General features: G+C 41.1%; 1 protein-coding gene across 1 annotated transcript in view; it reads left to right on the top strand.

The window, feature by feature from the left end:
- LIX1 (limb and CNS expressed 1) overlaps positions 1-13,032 on the top strand; it is a 47,252-nt gene extending 34,220 nt beyond the window's left edge. Inside the window, exons 3-6 of the mRNA XM_068533929.1 lie at positions 764-904; positions 3,432-3,527; positions 10,934-11,011; positions 12,745-13,032. Of these exons, the coding sequence (XP_068390030.1) occupies positions 764-904; positions 3,432-3,527; positions 10,934-11,011; positions 12,745-13,032 (603 nt within the window). The remainder of the gene's footprint in view (positions 1-763; positions 905-3,431; positions 3,528-10,933; positions 11,012-12,744) is intronic.
- Positions 13,033-13,271: the final 239 nt, after the last annotated feature.

Genomic DNA, 13,271 nt, shown 5'->3' with positions numbered 1-13,271 from the left:
GTCCTCAAGAAAATCAGGGGACTATTATTAGAAGGGGGGGTGAGGAATAAATGCTGGAAAAGCAAAAACAGTAGATTTTGACAGCAGCCCCTTTGTCCTAACCTGAAGGTTAAAAAGTATAAGCCTGAGATGCTCTCATAGAGTGTGGCCGTGTGCTGGATACTCTCACTACTTTCTCTATATTAACTGATTGAGCCTATCTTCAACCCTGTGACACAGGGACTACTATTATTCCCATTTACAGAGGAGGAAATTGAGGCACAGAAAGACTAATTTGTCCACAGTCTTTCAGCTAGTTAGCCCCAGAGTTGGGATCTGAACCCAAGGAGTCTGACTCCAGAACCTGTGTTTTTAATTATTGTGTTAAAAGTGTCTCCCATTTTCCTTCCTTCCTTACTTTCTTTCTTTCTGAAATAAGGATTTGAGGAAGGCCCTGATAATGAATGTAATCACCTAGCACAGAATAGTAGCCATTATTTTTTTTGTTATTATTTATTAACAGAGTATGAAAGCATCTGGTGCATAGTAGACATTCAACGACTGTGAAATAAGACAAAAACATTTGAAGACTAACCAAGACATTTGCCTGGGCTCTAGGGCTGAAAGAAAATCTGGATGATCTTCAGGGGATTAGCCGTGGGTATGGAGGAATAGCTGCAGACAGTAAATGTATAAATAGAAATGTCCATAGACCCATTGAGATGGGGCGAAATGGTGAGATGCTGAATTCTTTAATGACTCCTTTTCTCCTTCCCTTCTTAAGTGCTGCTTAAGTAGAGCTGAGGCCAGACGCGATGCAGCTAAAGTGGCCCTAATCAACTCCCTCTTCAATGAGCTGCCCTCTCGCAGGATCACCAAGGAATTCATTATGGAGAGTGTGCAGGAAGCAGTTGCCTCCACTAGTGTGAGTACCCACCAGGGAAGGGAAAAGCTGGCTATACTGAGAGTACGGAGCCATTTGAATCTTGGGAGATGCTAATGTGAACAAGTTCGTTAAGAATTGTGCAGGTTTTGGGCTTCCCTGGTGGCACAGTGGTTAAGAATCCACCTGCCAATGCAGGGGACACAGGCTTGATCCCTGGCCCGGGAAGATCCCACATGCCGCAGAGCAACTAAGCCCGTGCACCACAACTACTGAGCCTGCGCACCAAAACTACTGAGCCCACGTGCCACAACTACTGAAGCCCCCGTGCCTAGAGCCCATGCCCTGCAACAAGAGAAGCCACCGCAATGAGAAGCCCGCGCACCACAACGAAGAGTAGCCTGCTGCTCGCCGCAACTAGAGAAAGCCCACGTGCAGCAACGAAGACCCAACGCAGCCAAAAATAAATAAATTAATTTAAAAAAAAAAGAATTGCGCAGGTTTTATTTTTAACCCATTAAATCATTAATTTTCAGCAGAAAGAACACTTGGGCTGGAAATCATGATATTGGAGCTGGCTCCCTATTCCATGTCTCAGTAATATTCTTTAGCCTCCCTGGATTAATCACAATTAATCAAGCTTTAAATCAAGGTGTATCAAATTATCCACCTTGATTTGTTTATTTGAATGTTTGCTGTTTGAGGAGCACAGATTCTTTTAGGGCCTGAGAATGCATGCCATTGGATACTGCTTTAACCTAGAGATAAAGAAGCTCAATTTTTCCCAAACTTGACGAATCATAAAAATTATCTGAAGTGCTCATTAAAAGTGCCAATTCCGCAGCCAGCGTGAGGTCCTGCAATCTATGTTTTTAAGGAAACACTGACTGCTTCGATATGGGAAAAGCTGTATGCCCAATATTTGTTAGCTGTTAGAATTATCATGCTTAATATCAACTGCTTTTTCCAGAGAGCTTTGGAAATCTCTGTAATGGATGTAATTAAATACAAAGTGCTTTGAGAGCCAAAAACTCTGTCTTAGAAATTTAGATAGGACATTTTCTCGGCAGTCTAGGAGTACAGTAAATGATTTGCCCCATGAATTTTTGGTGCTCCTGATCCTCGTACCTCCAAATTATAAACCATTTTAACCATGGAGGAAACCTTGGGTCTCAACTGGGGCAGGTGTCGCCCTGTGTGTCCTTCAAGTGCAGAAACTTGGCATTACCAAAGGGATTAGCCACCTCCTAGCTTCGCCTTTAGCATGGATCAACCCCATCTGAGATTTTCATTCTCTGATTCCCTTAATCTGACTATAAAGGTTCTGTAATTCTGGAGAAGCTACCGATAATGAAGGTGACATTATCACACTAGCTGTGACCTTTTTGCTGCTTTTCCCCCTCATAAATGCTCTTATCATGCAGAAGAGAGATAAGGGGAGAGGCAGGGACAGAGAGTGGTTGTCCTGGCAGAGAGACCTCAGGGAGCTCTGGTCTATATCTGCTCTGAGGATGAAAGGAAGCCTTTATTTTCCTGCCCTGTAAATTTCAAGTACCTTTGAGGAAGAGAAGTTAGGAAAATGATGCCTGATTTATATGTGTGGAATTTACTCAGGAGCAGGGAGGTGCCCTCAGTGTAAATGTAATTTATCATTTTTTCATGGAAATTTCTGAGGAAGGAGAATATATATGGTTTGCAGGCTTCTGGATGGATTTCCTCTGGGATATTTAAAAAGCCAACATAAATATTTCAGCAGTAGTGTGTTAATGTTATTGCATTCAAAAGCTATAAATTTGCTGCTATCTGATGCTGGCAGTTGTTTGTTCAGTCTCACAAAGCCGTTGCCCACCTTCCCAGGAATCCAGGGCCATGGGATATTGAAGCGCAGGCCCCAATGCCATTCCTGAGTTCATGTCAGCTTTTTTAATGCCACTCCCCCTAACCAAATTGAAGGGGAATTTCATTTCTTCCCATCACCCACCCACTTTGTTTCCTAAAGATTAAGTGGTCCAAAAGTGAAAAACTATAAACCAAAATCCATGTCTCCAGGCCAAACACCAGCATATTATGAAAAGCTCCCATTAAGAATCATGGTGGTAAAATATGAATGGTCCATACAACTGGAGATTTTTTCCCTGTTAGTTACATAATTTGCTTGGTGATCATTGGAATCTTACGGAGCAAGTCAGCATTTCAAGATTTCGATAATGGATGAAAGCAGCCTCGGAGAGCAACTGCTCAAACATTAATGCCACCACAAACAAAAACTCTGTGGAGAGATACAGGAATTTCTGCTTTGGGATAATTATTCTTTTTGAGTATATAATCAGTTAACATTCTAATCAAAAGCTAGATTCAAATTGATTACAAAATCCTCTTAACTATGAGTGATGGTGAGAGTAAGGATTTTATCCCAAATCAACTGGAGACGGTTGTAGTGTTGTAGGATGCACCCCTGAAGGGTTAGGACAATAGAAGGCTCACTGTGAGGCCACAGGATTAATTCATGACCACCCAAAGAAGAGGAGGAAAAACCCATGATATTTTCCTTTTCTGCTTACTTCCCAAGGGCACTTTGGATGACGCGGACGACCCCAGCACCAGCATTGGAGCCTACCACTACATGTTGGAGTCAAACATGGGGAAGACCATGCTGGAGTTTCAGGTACCTGCTTCCTTCCACATGCTTGTTTTGCTACACAACCCCCAGAAGCCTGGGGGAATGCCACTCATCACTAACAGCCCCCGTCCCAATAATCTGCTCTTTTTTTGTTTTGGTCATTTTAATTTAACCCTCTTAGAATCCAGCACTGTGCTCCCTTTTAGCCACACCTCAGGAGGATAAAACAAAAAAGCAAACAGGAACAATCTTTGCTTTCTTAAAGGAAAGTAAAAGACTTGAGCTAAGAAACAGGCGGGGAACATTACAGTCTTATGACCCTATTAACATTTTACCAGCTTTTCAGTATAAAGCTCCCCCTTAAACCAAATCAAACAGTTTGAAGTGTTGGTTGTGACCATTTGGTTCTTAATTTTCAGAAGTCATGGATGAAGGTGGCTGCAATGTATATTAAACAATTTTCCCCTCAGTTATGGTATTTCTGTTAAACAAGATCTGCCATCTCCTATTGTTAACTAAATCAAAACATTTAGCAATCTGTAACCCTTTTCATTCCACTGTTGACAAGCAATAATAGAGCTGAGGAACTATATTACCTGTTATTTGCAAATTAAATAATTATATTAATAGCAATAAGAATAATAATAGCTAACGCTCATTGGATGCTTACTTTGGCACTGTGCTAAGCATTTAACAAATCTCACCATAATTTAACCCTCACAGTAAACATGTGAGTATTTCTTATCCCCATGTCTTCATTGAAGGAAGTGTGTCATACAGCTTAGCAAATGGCACAGCCAGGGTTCAGACCCAGGCAGTCTGATTTCTGAGTTCACACTCCTATTATCCTATATTGGGCTGGGCAGACAAAACTTCAGAAGTTATTGAGAATGAAAAGTGTACTCTCTAAAAAATTAAACTTGAATACAGTTGACCATCCATATACATCAATGCCAGTAGGAATCAATATGCAATGTTATAATGAGGAGACTTTACCTGCCAAGATCTCTTTTTTTTTAGGTTAGATTCCAAGAAGCAATCAGAATATAAAGTTTTATGGACACAAATGTTCATCATGGTATAATTTACAGTGGTGTTACAGCTGAGCCCTGAAGCCACCACCTTCCAAATACCACCTTTGGTACCTTTCAAACTCTTTTCCTGACTACAATGGCATAGCCACTTCTCAGGTGGATATGTCCCACCTGCCCATTTTTAAGAACCAGTAATTTTCCTCATCACTCTCTCATTTGATTGACACAAAATACTCTTTCTTCACCCTGCCCTAGGAAGATCTCAGTCATCCAGGTTTCTCCTTAAGCAGTTGTGGTCTCCCTGACCTTTGACGTTGCTTGTCTTGGTTTGGAAGAGACCTTGAAGCTCACCTTCTGGTGTAGACAGGGGCATGCAGCAGCTCAGTGGTTCTGAGCCCAGGCTTGGGAGTGGGCTCAGCTGCTCATCTCTAAATCTGTTTCCTCGTTTGTACGTAAATCAGGAAGAATAATAGAAGCAATAATAGTAGTGGTGCTACCTCACTGTGCCATTGTGAAGACTAAATGGGACCACATAGAAAGTCCAGAACAGTTCCTGGCATATGGTTAATGCTCAGTGAAAGCTGACAACTGTTATTATATATATTTCTGAAGAAGGACTGCTTCATTTGAAATGCCAGAGGCTACCAGATGGATTCCCTTGACAACTTTAACCTAAAGGCTTTACATGAGGACAAGGTAGCTCCCCTGCATTAAATGTTTCAGGGCCCTTGCTATAGAATAAAAGAGTGGAACTGTCAAGGGTTTTTTGCTTTTTTTTAAAATCTTCCATAACAATCTAAAGTCAAACAGAGAAAAAAAATAAAAGGGAAGAGCATGACACAAGAGAAGGGACACAAACTTTAAAAAACCATACAGACCTACATGTAAAGCCTGTGCTACCACTTGCCACCTGTGAGCTCAACCATTCTGAGACTCAGTTTTCCCATCTACAAAATAAGCATCATGATGCCCATTGTGTAGGTTTTTTGTGGGGCGTGTATAATATGACATTTATAAAACATTTAGCATGGTGATTCCCCAAGGAAGAATCTCATTTATGTTAATTCCTCCCCCCTCAACCCTGACAGAAGAATATTGTACTTCTTTTATTATACAATGAATGTTGCCTGGCCCAGTACATAATAGCTTGTATAGGATTTAGTAGCTATTTTCAGAAAAATCAAGAATGATTTTTTAACACAGTGGGTTAGTCGGCCAAATATAGGGAAGGCAAGATTTTTTTTAAAAAAATTCTTAAAATTCTGTCCAAGTACTATGAAAGGCTGTACTCAACCATCTTTTAGTAATACTTTAATTGCCTTGCTACGGGCTGCATGTTTTCTGTGTGGTCTGTGTAGTAAGGTATTAAAATACATGAAATAATAATTTGAATCATACTGTGGAAATGCTTCATAAATTCTCATAATGGAGGCTGGGTGCTGGATGAGGGACAAAGGAAGAGGAAGATGTGAAGGCAGGAAAAATCCAAACTCCCTCCTCCCAGTAGGGATGCTGGCAACCCAGGAGGAGGGCCATGAAGCACATCCCTCTTCCTTCCGCCAGCTCCAGGTTGCCTGCTGGGTTCCTACACATTCCTTGGTGGCCTGGGTTAAATGCATCAGCTTGTTTCTGCACATAATGGGAATTGACCACAGACCTGGGCTGTTTGCAGTCAACACAGCAATTCAGTACCCCTGGTGGGTAATAGATGTGTGCTTGTATCTAGCTATGGATGACTATACCATATAAAAGCAAGACTGGTGTCTCCTGACTGCCTGCAGGCTTTCAGGGGGGCCATCAAGGAGGCAGCGCTCAGAGGAAACATGATATGCTTCTGCTTACCTTCACTTCGTGGGAGGGAGGCCGGGATGCCTGTTTAAGGTAGCCTTGCCCCTCACCATAGAGAAAACTGCCTGATGTTTGGGGGGTGGGATGGCCACTGGGTCTTGTCAAGGTCAGATTCAAGGCAGACTTGACTGAAGCTGCTTAATATATTTATTCTGAAGCCTAATGCAATCCAAAGACGAGTTGTTTATTTACATCTTTGCTAAATTCTCCAGGTCGCCTTTTAAAACCTCATCCCATAAACAAATTTCCTCTTAAATCTATTCTCTTGGGTGGGGAGATTGTGCCCACCTGTTTTTCAAGTTCTCCATTTACACTGTTTGTTTTTCTTATTTCTGATGAATCACAGAACCAAACCAGTCTCCCAGACAGAGTTCCAGAGAGAAGCAGTGTACATTTTCTCCCCGGGGAGTAGCTGGGAGGCCAAACATTGTTTCTCATAGGAGGCAACACCAGGAAGCACTGTAAGGACAGAGCCCAGTTGTTGTTGGTTTAAATTTAATGAATGACAAAATGAACCAGAAAAGCTGTAGAATGAAAGCTACAGCTGCAATTTCCTTGAAGAGAAAGAAAACGCAGGGCTTGATTCACCATTCGATTTTAAATTTACTTTGCTGAAGGGGACTGGCTGCATAATTTATGGGGCCAGTGCAGAATGAAAGTTCAGGGCCTTTTATTGAAAAATTACTAAGAATTTCAAGACAGCGGAGCACTAAACCAAGCTCAGAGCCTCTGTGACTGCACAGATCACAAGCTCGTGAAACCAGCCTTGTCCCTGAGACAAATCCCCAGAAGGGCCCAGACTAGGGTAAGAAGAGTTAGGCATTGAACTTGGGTACAAAATTTAAAGGAGTGTCAAAAAATTCAGTAATCAAGGCAAATAATATTATAATGCAATATTTTAAAAACTCAAAATAAATGTGCAAAAATTCATAACAAACAAAACATCCAAATTTTAAATAAAGGCAGAATTTTAAATAAAAGACCCTGAACTTGTATGACGTACCTTAAATCTTGCTTCACTCACCTCACCCTAGTCCCAGCCCCACCTCTAGGCCAGCTTCTTGTTTATCTGTCAGTCCACCCAGTTGACCCAGGCTTCTAGATCAGCCCACGTAACAAACACAGTACAAAGACTTTAGTGAGGAAGGAGCAGGACAGGTAGATCACCAAACAGACTTCCTTCAAAGTGATAGGGCTTCGACAGGTAGAAAATGAGGCTGTGAAGACCAGACAGTGAGGAGTCATGGTGAAACGATGCAACGAATCCTCACAGAAGTCCCTGGCTACCCTCTCCTTGCCAGTCTGCCATAATGCAAGGATTTCCAATGGAATCAATGTGAGGCACACAAGGATTTCCTGGGGTTGAGCCCAGGACTCATAGAGCTTCAGGAAGATCTGAAGATAGTGAACTTGGTCATATGAGGGGAAATAAAGAGGTGGGACAGGAAGAATGTGGAAATATTTCAATATACTTTATATGACGATGGTGAGAGTCATATCTCTAGAGAGGAGAGCAAGAACTAGATCAGGACATAATGTAAGAAGGCAGACAGAAGGTTATCTTTCCTGGGGGATTTTAGGAACAAGAGCAACAATGAAGAAGAGGCAGTTGTATTACTGCAGAGGGAAAAACTGCTTGGTGATAGAATAGAAATTTGGGGGGTGAGGAGGAGGAGGATCGTCTTCTTGCAGGCAGAAACAGTTCAGGTCTCTGTGGGGAAGTTTTTGAGAGATGTAGGTTGCCAAGGCACATGGGAAAGATTTCTGGTTCTGTTCACAGAATTGTGGATTCTGAAGTCTTAGGAGGATTGCTGAGTGGCATGAAAGAAATTTATCTGGATGGGGGGCTTAGTGCACAGATAAGAATAAGAGCTGAGAGGACATTGGAAGAAAAATATATTACTAAGGCAACAATTGTCAGAGGATGGAATTAAGAGCTCTGTTGGCAATAGGTTGTTTCTCAAACTGGGACACAAGGATGCAAGGACAATGCCAAGAGGGCTATTGGAAGCCACAGAATAAACTCAGTATATCTTTCTGGGTTGTCAGCTTTACATGAAGATTGCAGGGTGGGGAAAGGAGTGGAGTCGTATTTATTTTCTTCTTTAAAAAAAATGCGCAAACAATAGAATACAAAATTTAAGTGGAGTCTTAAGATAAAACATAAAACAAAATGTCTTATTTGTAAATATTGTCCCTCCTGTAACACGGTAGAGACTATTCCATATCAGAACCAAAAGAGCATTCCTATTCATTTTTATGGCTGCAAAGCATTCACTGAGTAGGCTTGAGGGTACGGTAAGAAGGGCAGCACAAATTTATCTTCCTCAGTTACTGGGGTTACTTTGATAAGAAGCATAGTGGTGAGATCCAGATTAGGCAAGATTTGGTTATGGAACAAACCACTCTCACTTTTCCAAATTAGCATAAGAGGGGTGGGCTACCCAGACACTGGACCTAGGACCCTGGGCAGACGGTGGGGTCAGTGTTTGGGGCAGGAGGCATAGCTCAGCTGGTGTCCATGTCATATTTTAATTAATGGAAACACATGGTTTTGCTTTTACTAAGGTCTCTGTGGGTTCTTGGGGTGCTTACTGTGCAGTAGTACATACACAAAATCCCAAACTGTATCCCAAACTGAAAAGAAGAAAAGCATTACATTCTAATGGCAGTTCTAGACGTGAGAATAGTGCTATTTTTTCTGATGATCTTATCACTTTAACTTTTACCTCATAATTTTAAGATAACTGGAATCTCAGAGTGACTTTGCGTCTCCTGATTTTCATAGTGAAAACGTTTTCCAGAGCAAGCAGACGTAAAGACAATAAAAGTCCACTTTTTTTGAATGGGCATAAGACATCTGTCTAAATGTTAAGTTTTCATAACTAGTTTCATGACCAGGAAGTTCCTTAATTGTATTGTTATTTTCTAATAATTATGTGGTTGTGGTTTGTACTACTAATCCACAGTAGATGTTTCTCTGGTCAAAAAAGAAAAAAAAAAATTCAGGTAACTTCAATGGAAGACTGCTAATCCTAATACGATTAGGAAAATAAAATCTTCAGTATGTTGAATACACATTAGCTTGCCCTGGGTGTCATGCAGGGAAAGGATGGTGCCAATAGAAAGGCTTAATGCTGTGCTCAGCCCTAGCCATTGAATGTGAAAACTATGGGTGAGTTTTAATGTCAGTTCAACCTTATTGTCCATATTTTAAGGCATTTTCTTGACTGAATTTATAAACTTAGGGGTTTTTTTACAGTTTCTGTAGTTTGTCCATTATATGTTTGTCCATTACATTTAAATTGTTTTCCTTAATACGTAATATTGTCGCATGATTCAAAAGATACAAAGAATGTCAGAGAAAGGTCTCCCTCCTTTTTTCTCCCCAGAGGCAACTCATGTTACCAGATTCTTTTGTATCTTGCCAGAACTCTTCTAGGAGTTTATAAGCAAATATTTATAGGCATCTCCTATTCTTTTTAATCAAATAGTAGCACACAGTGTACATGTTGGACACTTTGCTTTTAACTTAACAACACCTCATAGAGACTCTTTATATTAGAACTAGAGAGCCTTCTCATGCTTTGTGATTGCAGCGTATTTGGTAGGGTGAATGTGTTGTAGGGAGGAAGAATCATTTTCCTTCTGCCCTTCCGAGTTCTTAGCTGAGGCCCCTGTAATAAAAGACAGATGAAGAAGAGAAAAACAGAAGTACACTTCATGTATATGTGAGAGGTACCCAAGGAAAAATGAGTACCTCCACAAGGTGGCTTAGAATTCAGGATTGAATACCATCTTAATAGGGAAAGGGGAGAGGGGATATAGGCCTCTCAGGCCTTAAATAATCTTTAAGAAAGATGAATGGGCCCTTAGAAGAATTGATGGGAGCTATGATAGTTTGTGACAAAGTTTGTCTGGGTGTGGAATGGACTTTAGTTTCTACTTCTGTGATAAGAGTCAATCTTCCCTGCTTGATGCAACTCTTGGGGAGGGGATTTATGACAACTGTGTTCCTTTTGGAGGATCTGTCTTTAGGCAGATAAGGGGAGTTCAGAGAAAGCCTCTTTGCAGTTTTTTAAGTATTTACAGCTCAAAATTATCAATATACCCAAGTGGCATATTTGGGGGTGCCGTATTCTGCTACACTTTAGGATGATATTTTATTTAACCATTCCTTTAAAAATGAACATTTAAAATATTCCCAGTCTTGGGCAATTTTAAAAAGTGATGCAATGAATAGCCTTGCCTATACATTATTCTAAGATGTGCTGGTATATTTACATAATTTCTTCGGTGTATAATTGTTAGAGCATATGTATTTTTAATGTTGAAAGGTATTTGTCAATTATTTAATACTTTGTGCCAAATAGCAGGGGAGGGAAGGAAAAATGCTCCGAAAGCCTAGGATTGTGGTATTTGAAAAGTCTCAAAGTGTTCTGACAGCACTGTATATTCTATTTCCCCAATATAGTTGGGGATCAGAGTTATGCCCTGCTCAGCAATCACTGAGACATTTTCCTTCACATTTCTGCTTTGAGACTAATGACAGGTATTTGGGTTTTATAGGAGCTTATGACCATTTTCCAACTATTGCACTGGAATGGAAGCCTAAAAGCCCTTCGTGAAACAAAGTGTTCCCGACAGGTGAGATTTTCCAATAAAAACAGGTTTGCGTTGTATGGACTGAGCAGACGGCTTGTCCTCTTCCAGGATATACATCAGTCCAGTTGCATCAGGGACTGACCAAAAATGCACACTACACTAAGAAGAATGTTGGCCGGGCATAGGACTGAGTTAGATACCTGTACTGAAGGCCAGAATGAAGGGATCATTAAGACAGACTTAGTTTCTAAGTCAAATACTGAATCTACTCTATGCACCTGTCCTGCCTGCTTGGAATGTGTGCCCTCTCCCACGCTTCAAGGCAGAAAGAAATGTGAGTCTGCACTGCTTCTGGTAGAGTTGATTGTGTAGCAGGAGGATTTTTCTCATCCCCACCAACTGTCCTTAAGGGACAACAGAAATGATTATAAAGGTGGACAACCTGGTATTTCAGTCACTCCAGTTTTTTGGTTTGGAAGTTTCTTCTTTAATTTTCAGAGACAGGGTCTCACTATTTCTTTGCTACCTATAAAAAGCACCCTTCTCCCTTTTTTTTAGTAGCAAAGACAACCCCCCTCCCATGCACTTAATGATTCTCACCTGCTATCCCTCAAGATTTATTCTTCCTTTACCCCATTAGCCTTCGAAGATGGTAGTTTGTTTTGAGAATTTGCTAACAGGAATTTGTATGAGGAACAGAGCCTCTAGTAGTCAGCAATATGAGGGTGGGTGTAAGAGTTTTCCATGCACTGCAGCCCCAGGAGTTTTTAGTTGTTCTTTGCTTAGAAAGCCTGGCTTTCAAAATGTCAAAGATGGAAAAGAAATGAGTAGCTGACAATGGCTTTGGCTATTTTTTTTCTTTTCCTTTGATTCAATAAAAAGCCTTTGAAATATGCTGGGTTGGTTATAAACACTTTTCCATGATTGTTTTTAATTTGTTAAGGTCATAAATAAATACCATATGTTCTTGAAAATAAAAATAAACAATGCATCCACTCCACAAGACCTTCTTAAAGTGCATCCATCAAACTTATACATGATGTTACAATGTATTGGCAAATTTTAAACATGAGAATTGACAGACAGTGACAAATTTTTAATTATTTGGAGAAAGTGAGAGACAATGTACATGAAGGTACCATTATGATATCAATGATGATAATACCTATATTCCATAATACATTTTTAAAGTTCTTCCCATAGTTTCTGTGAGCCATTCAGTCTGTCATCTTCCTTATGCTAACAACATAGCAGTTAGGAAGTTGATTCTCCTGGTGTCTAAGTCTTGTCCTGATTCAAAGCTCCCTGCTTTCTGCAATGGGTGTGACCAAACCCAGTTCTGTCCGAATCCTTCCATATAATTGTTTCCCTCTCTATCTTGCCAAAGGAGATAATGCTGAGCAGAAGAGTTCAATGAATGAGATAATGTTCATACTAATTGTTATAGGAATGCATTTTCAAAGGAAGACATATTTTCTAGCAAGGTCAGAGCTCTGTTCTGTGAACATTATTGGGTCATTCCTGGTGGTAGTGTTTTGATTCAACCTGGAGTGACCCTACTTTGTGTACCAGCTGAGCCCTCTATTTCCTTTAAGAGGTATGTCCTGAGATTTGGCTTCGGTTTGTGAACATCAGAGAGGTCTGGTTATTGGTAGAACCCCTGGGGGTGTGTGTGGGGTGGTGGAGGCACAGGAAATGAGGCGTCAGAAGGCCATGAGCCCGGGTACCTTTGTTGCTCTTTACTGACTCTCTGGACTTTGTTTCTTGGCTCCCAGGAAGTCATCTCCTACTATTCCCAGTATTCCCTAGATGAAAAGATGCGCAGCCACATGGCCCTGGACTGGATCATGAAGGAGCGGGAGTCACCAGGAATTCTCTCCCAAGAGCTACGCATGGCCCTGAGGGAGCTGGAGGAAGCCAGGAAAGCAGGACAAGAACTACGTTTTTACAAAGAAAAGAAAGAAATCCTGAGTTTAGCCCTGACTCAGATCTACAGTGATCCTGACACTTCCTCACCCAGTGATGATCAGTTGAGCCTCACGGCCCTTTGCAGCTATCACTAACAAGGCCAGGTCCCAGCTGCCCCCAAGGCGGGCAGAGGCCGGACTGTAACATTAGGAAGCTCATTGAAGGAGGTCATCAGAGGCTTTAGCAGCTATAGATGCTGCCTGAAGGCTGTACTAATTCTCCCCACCCATTCCATTCATAGAATCTCAGAGTAGCAGGACCCTTACAGGACCCAACATGTCACTCAATGCAATTTTCCCATCACACTCTAAATAGTTCCACCTCAGACTGAAAG

This window comes from Eschrichtius robustus, chromosome 2 (genome assembly GCF_028021215.1).
Source record: "Eschrichtius robustus isolate mEscRob2 chromosome 2, mEscRob2.pri, whole genome shotgun sequence".
Lineage (NCBI taxonomy): Eukaryota > Metazoa > Chordata > Mammalia > Artiodactyla > Eschrichtiidae > Eschrichtius > Eschrichtius robustus.
This window is presented reverse-complemented; position numbering and strand designations above follow the sequence as displayed.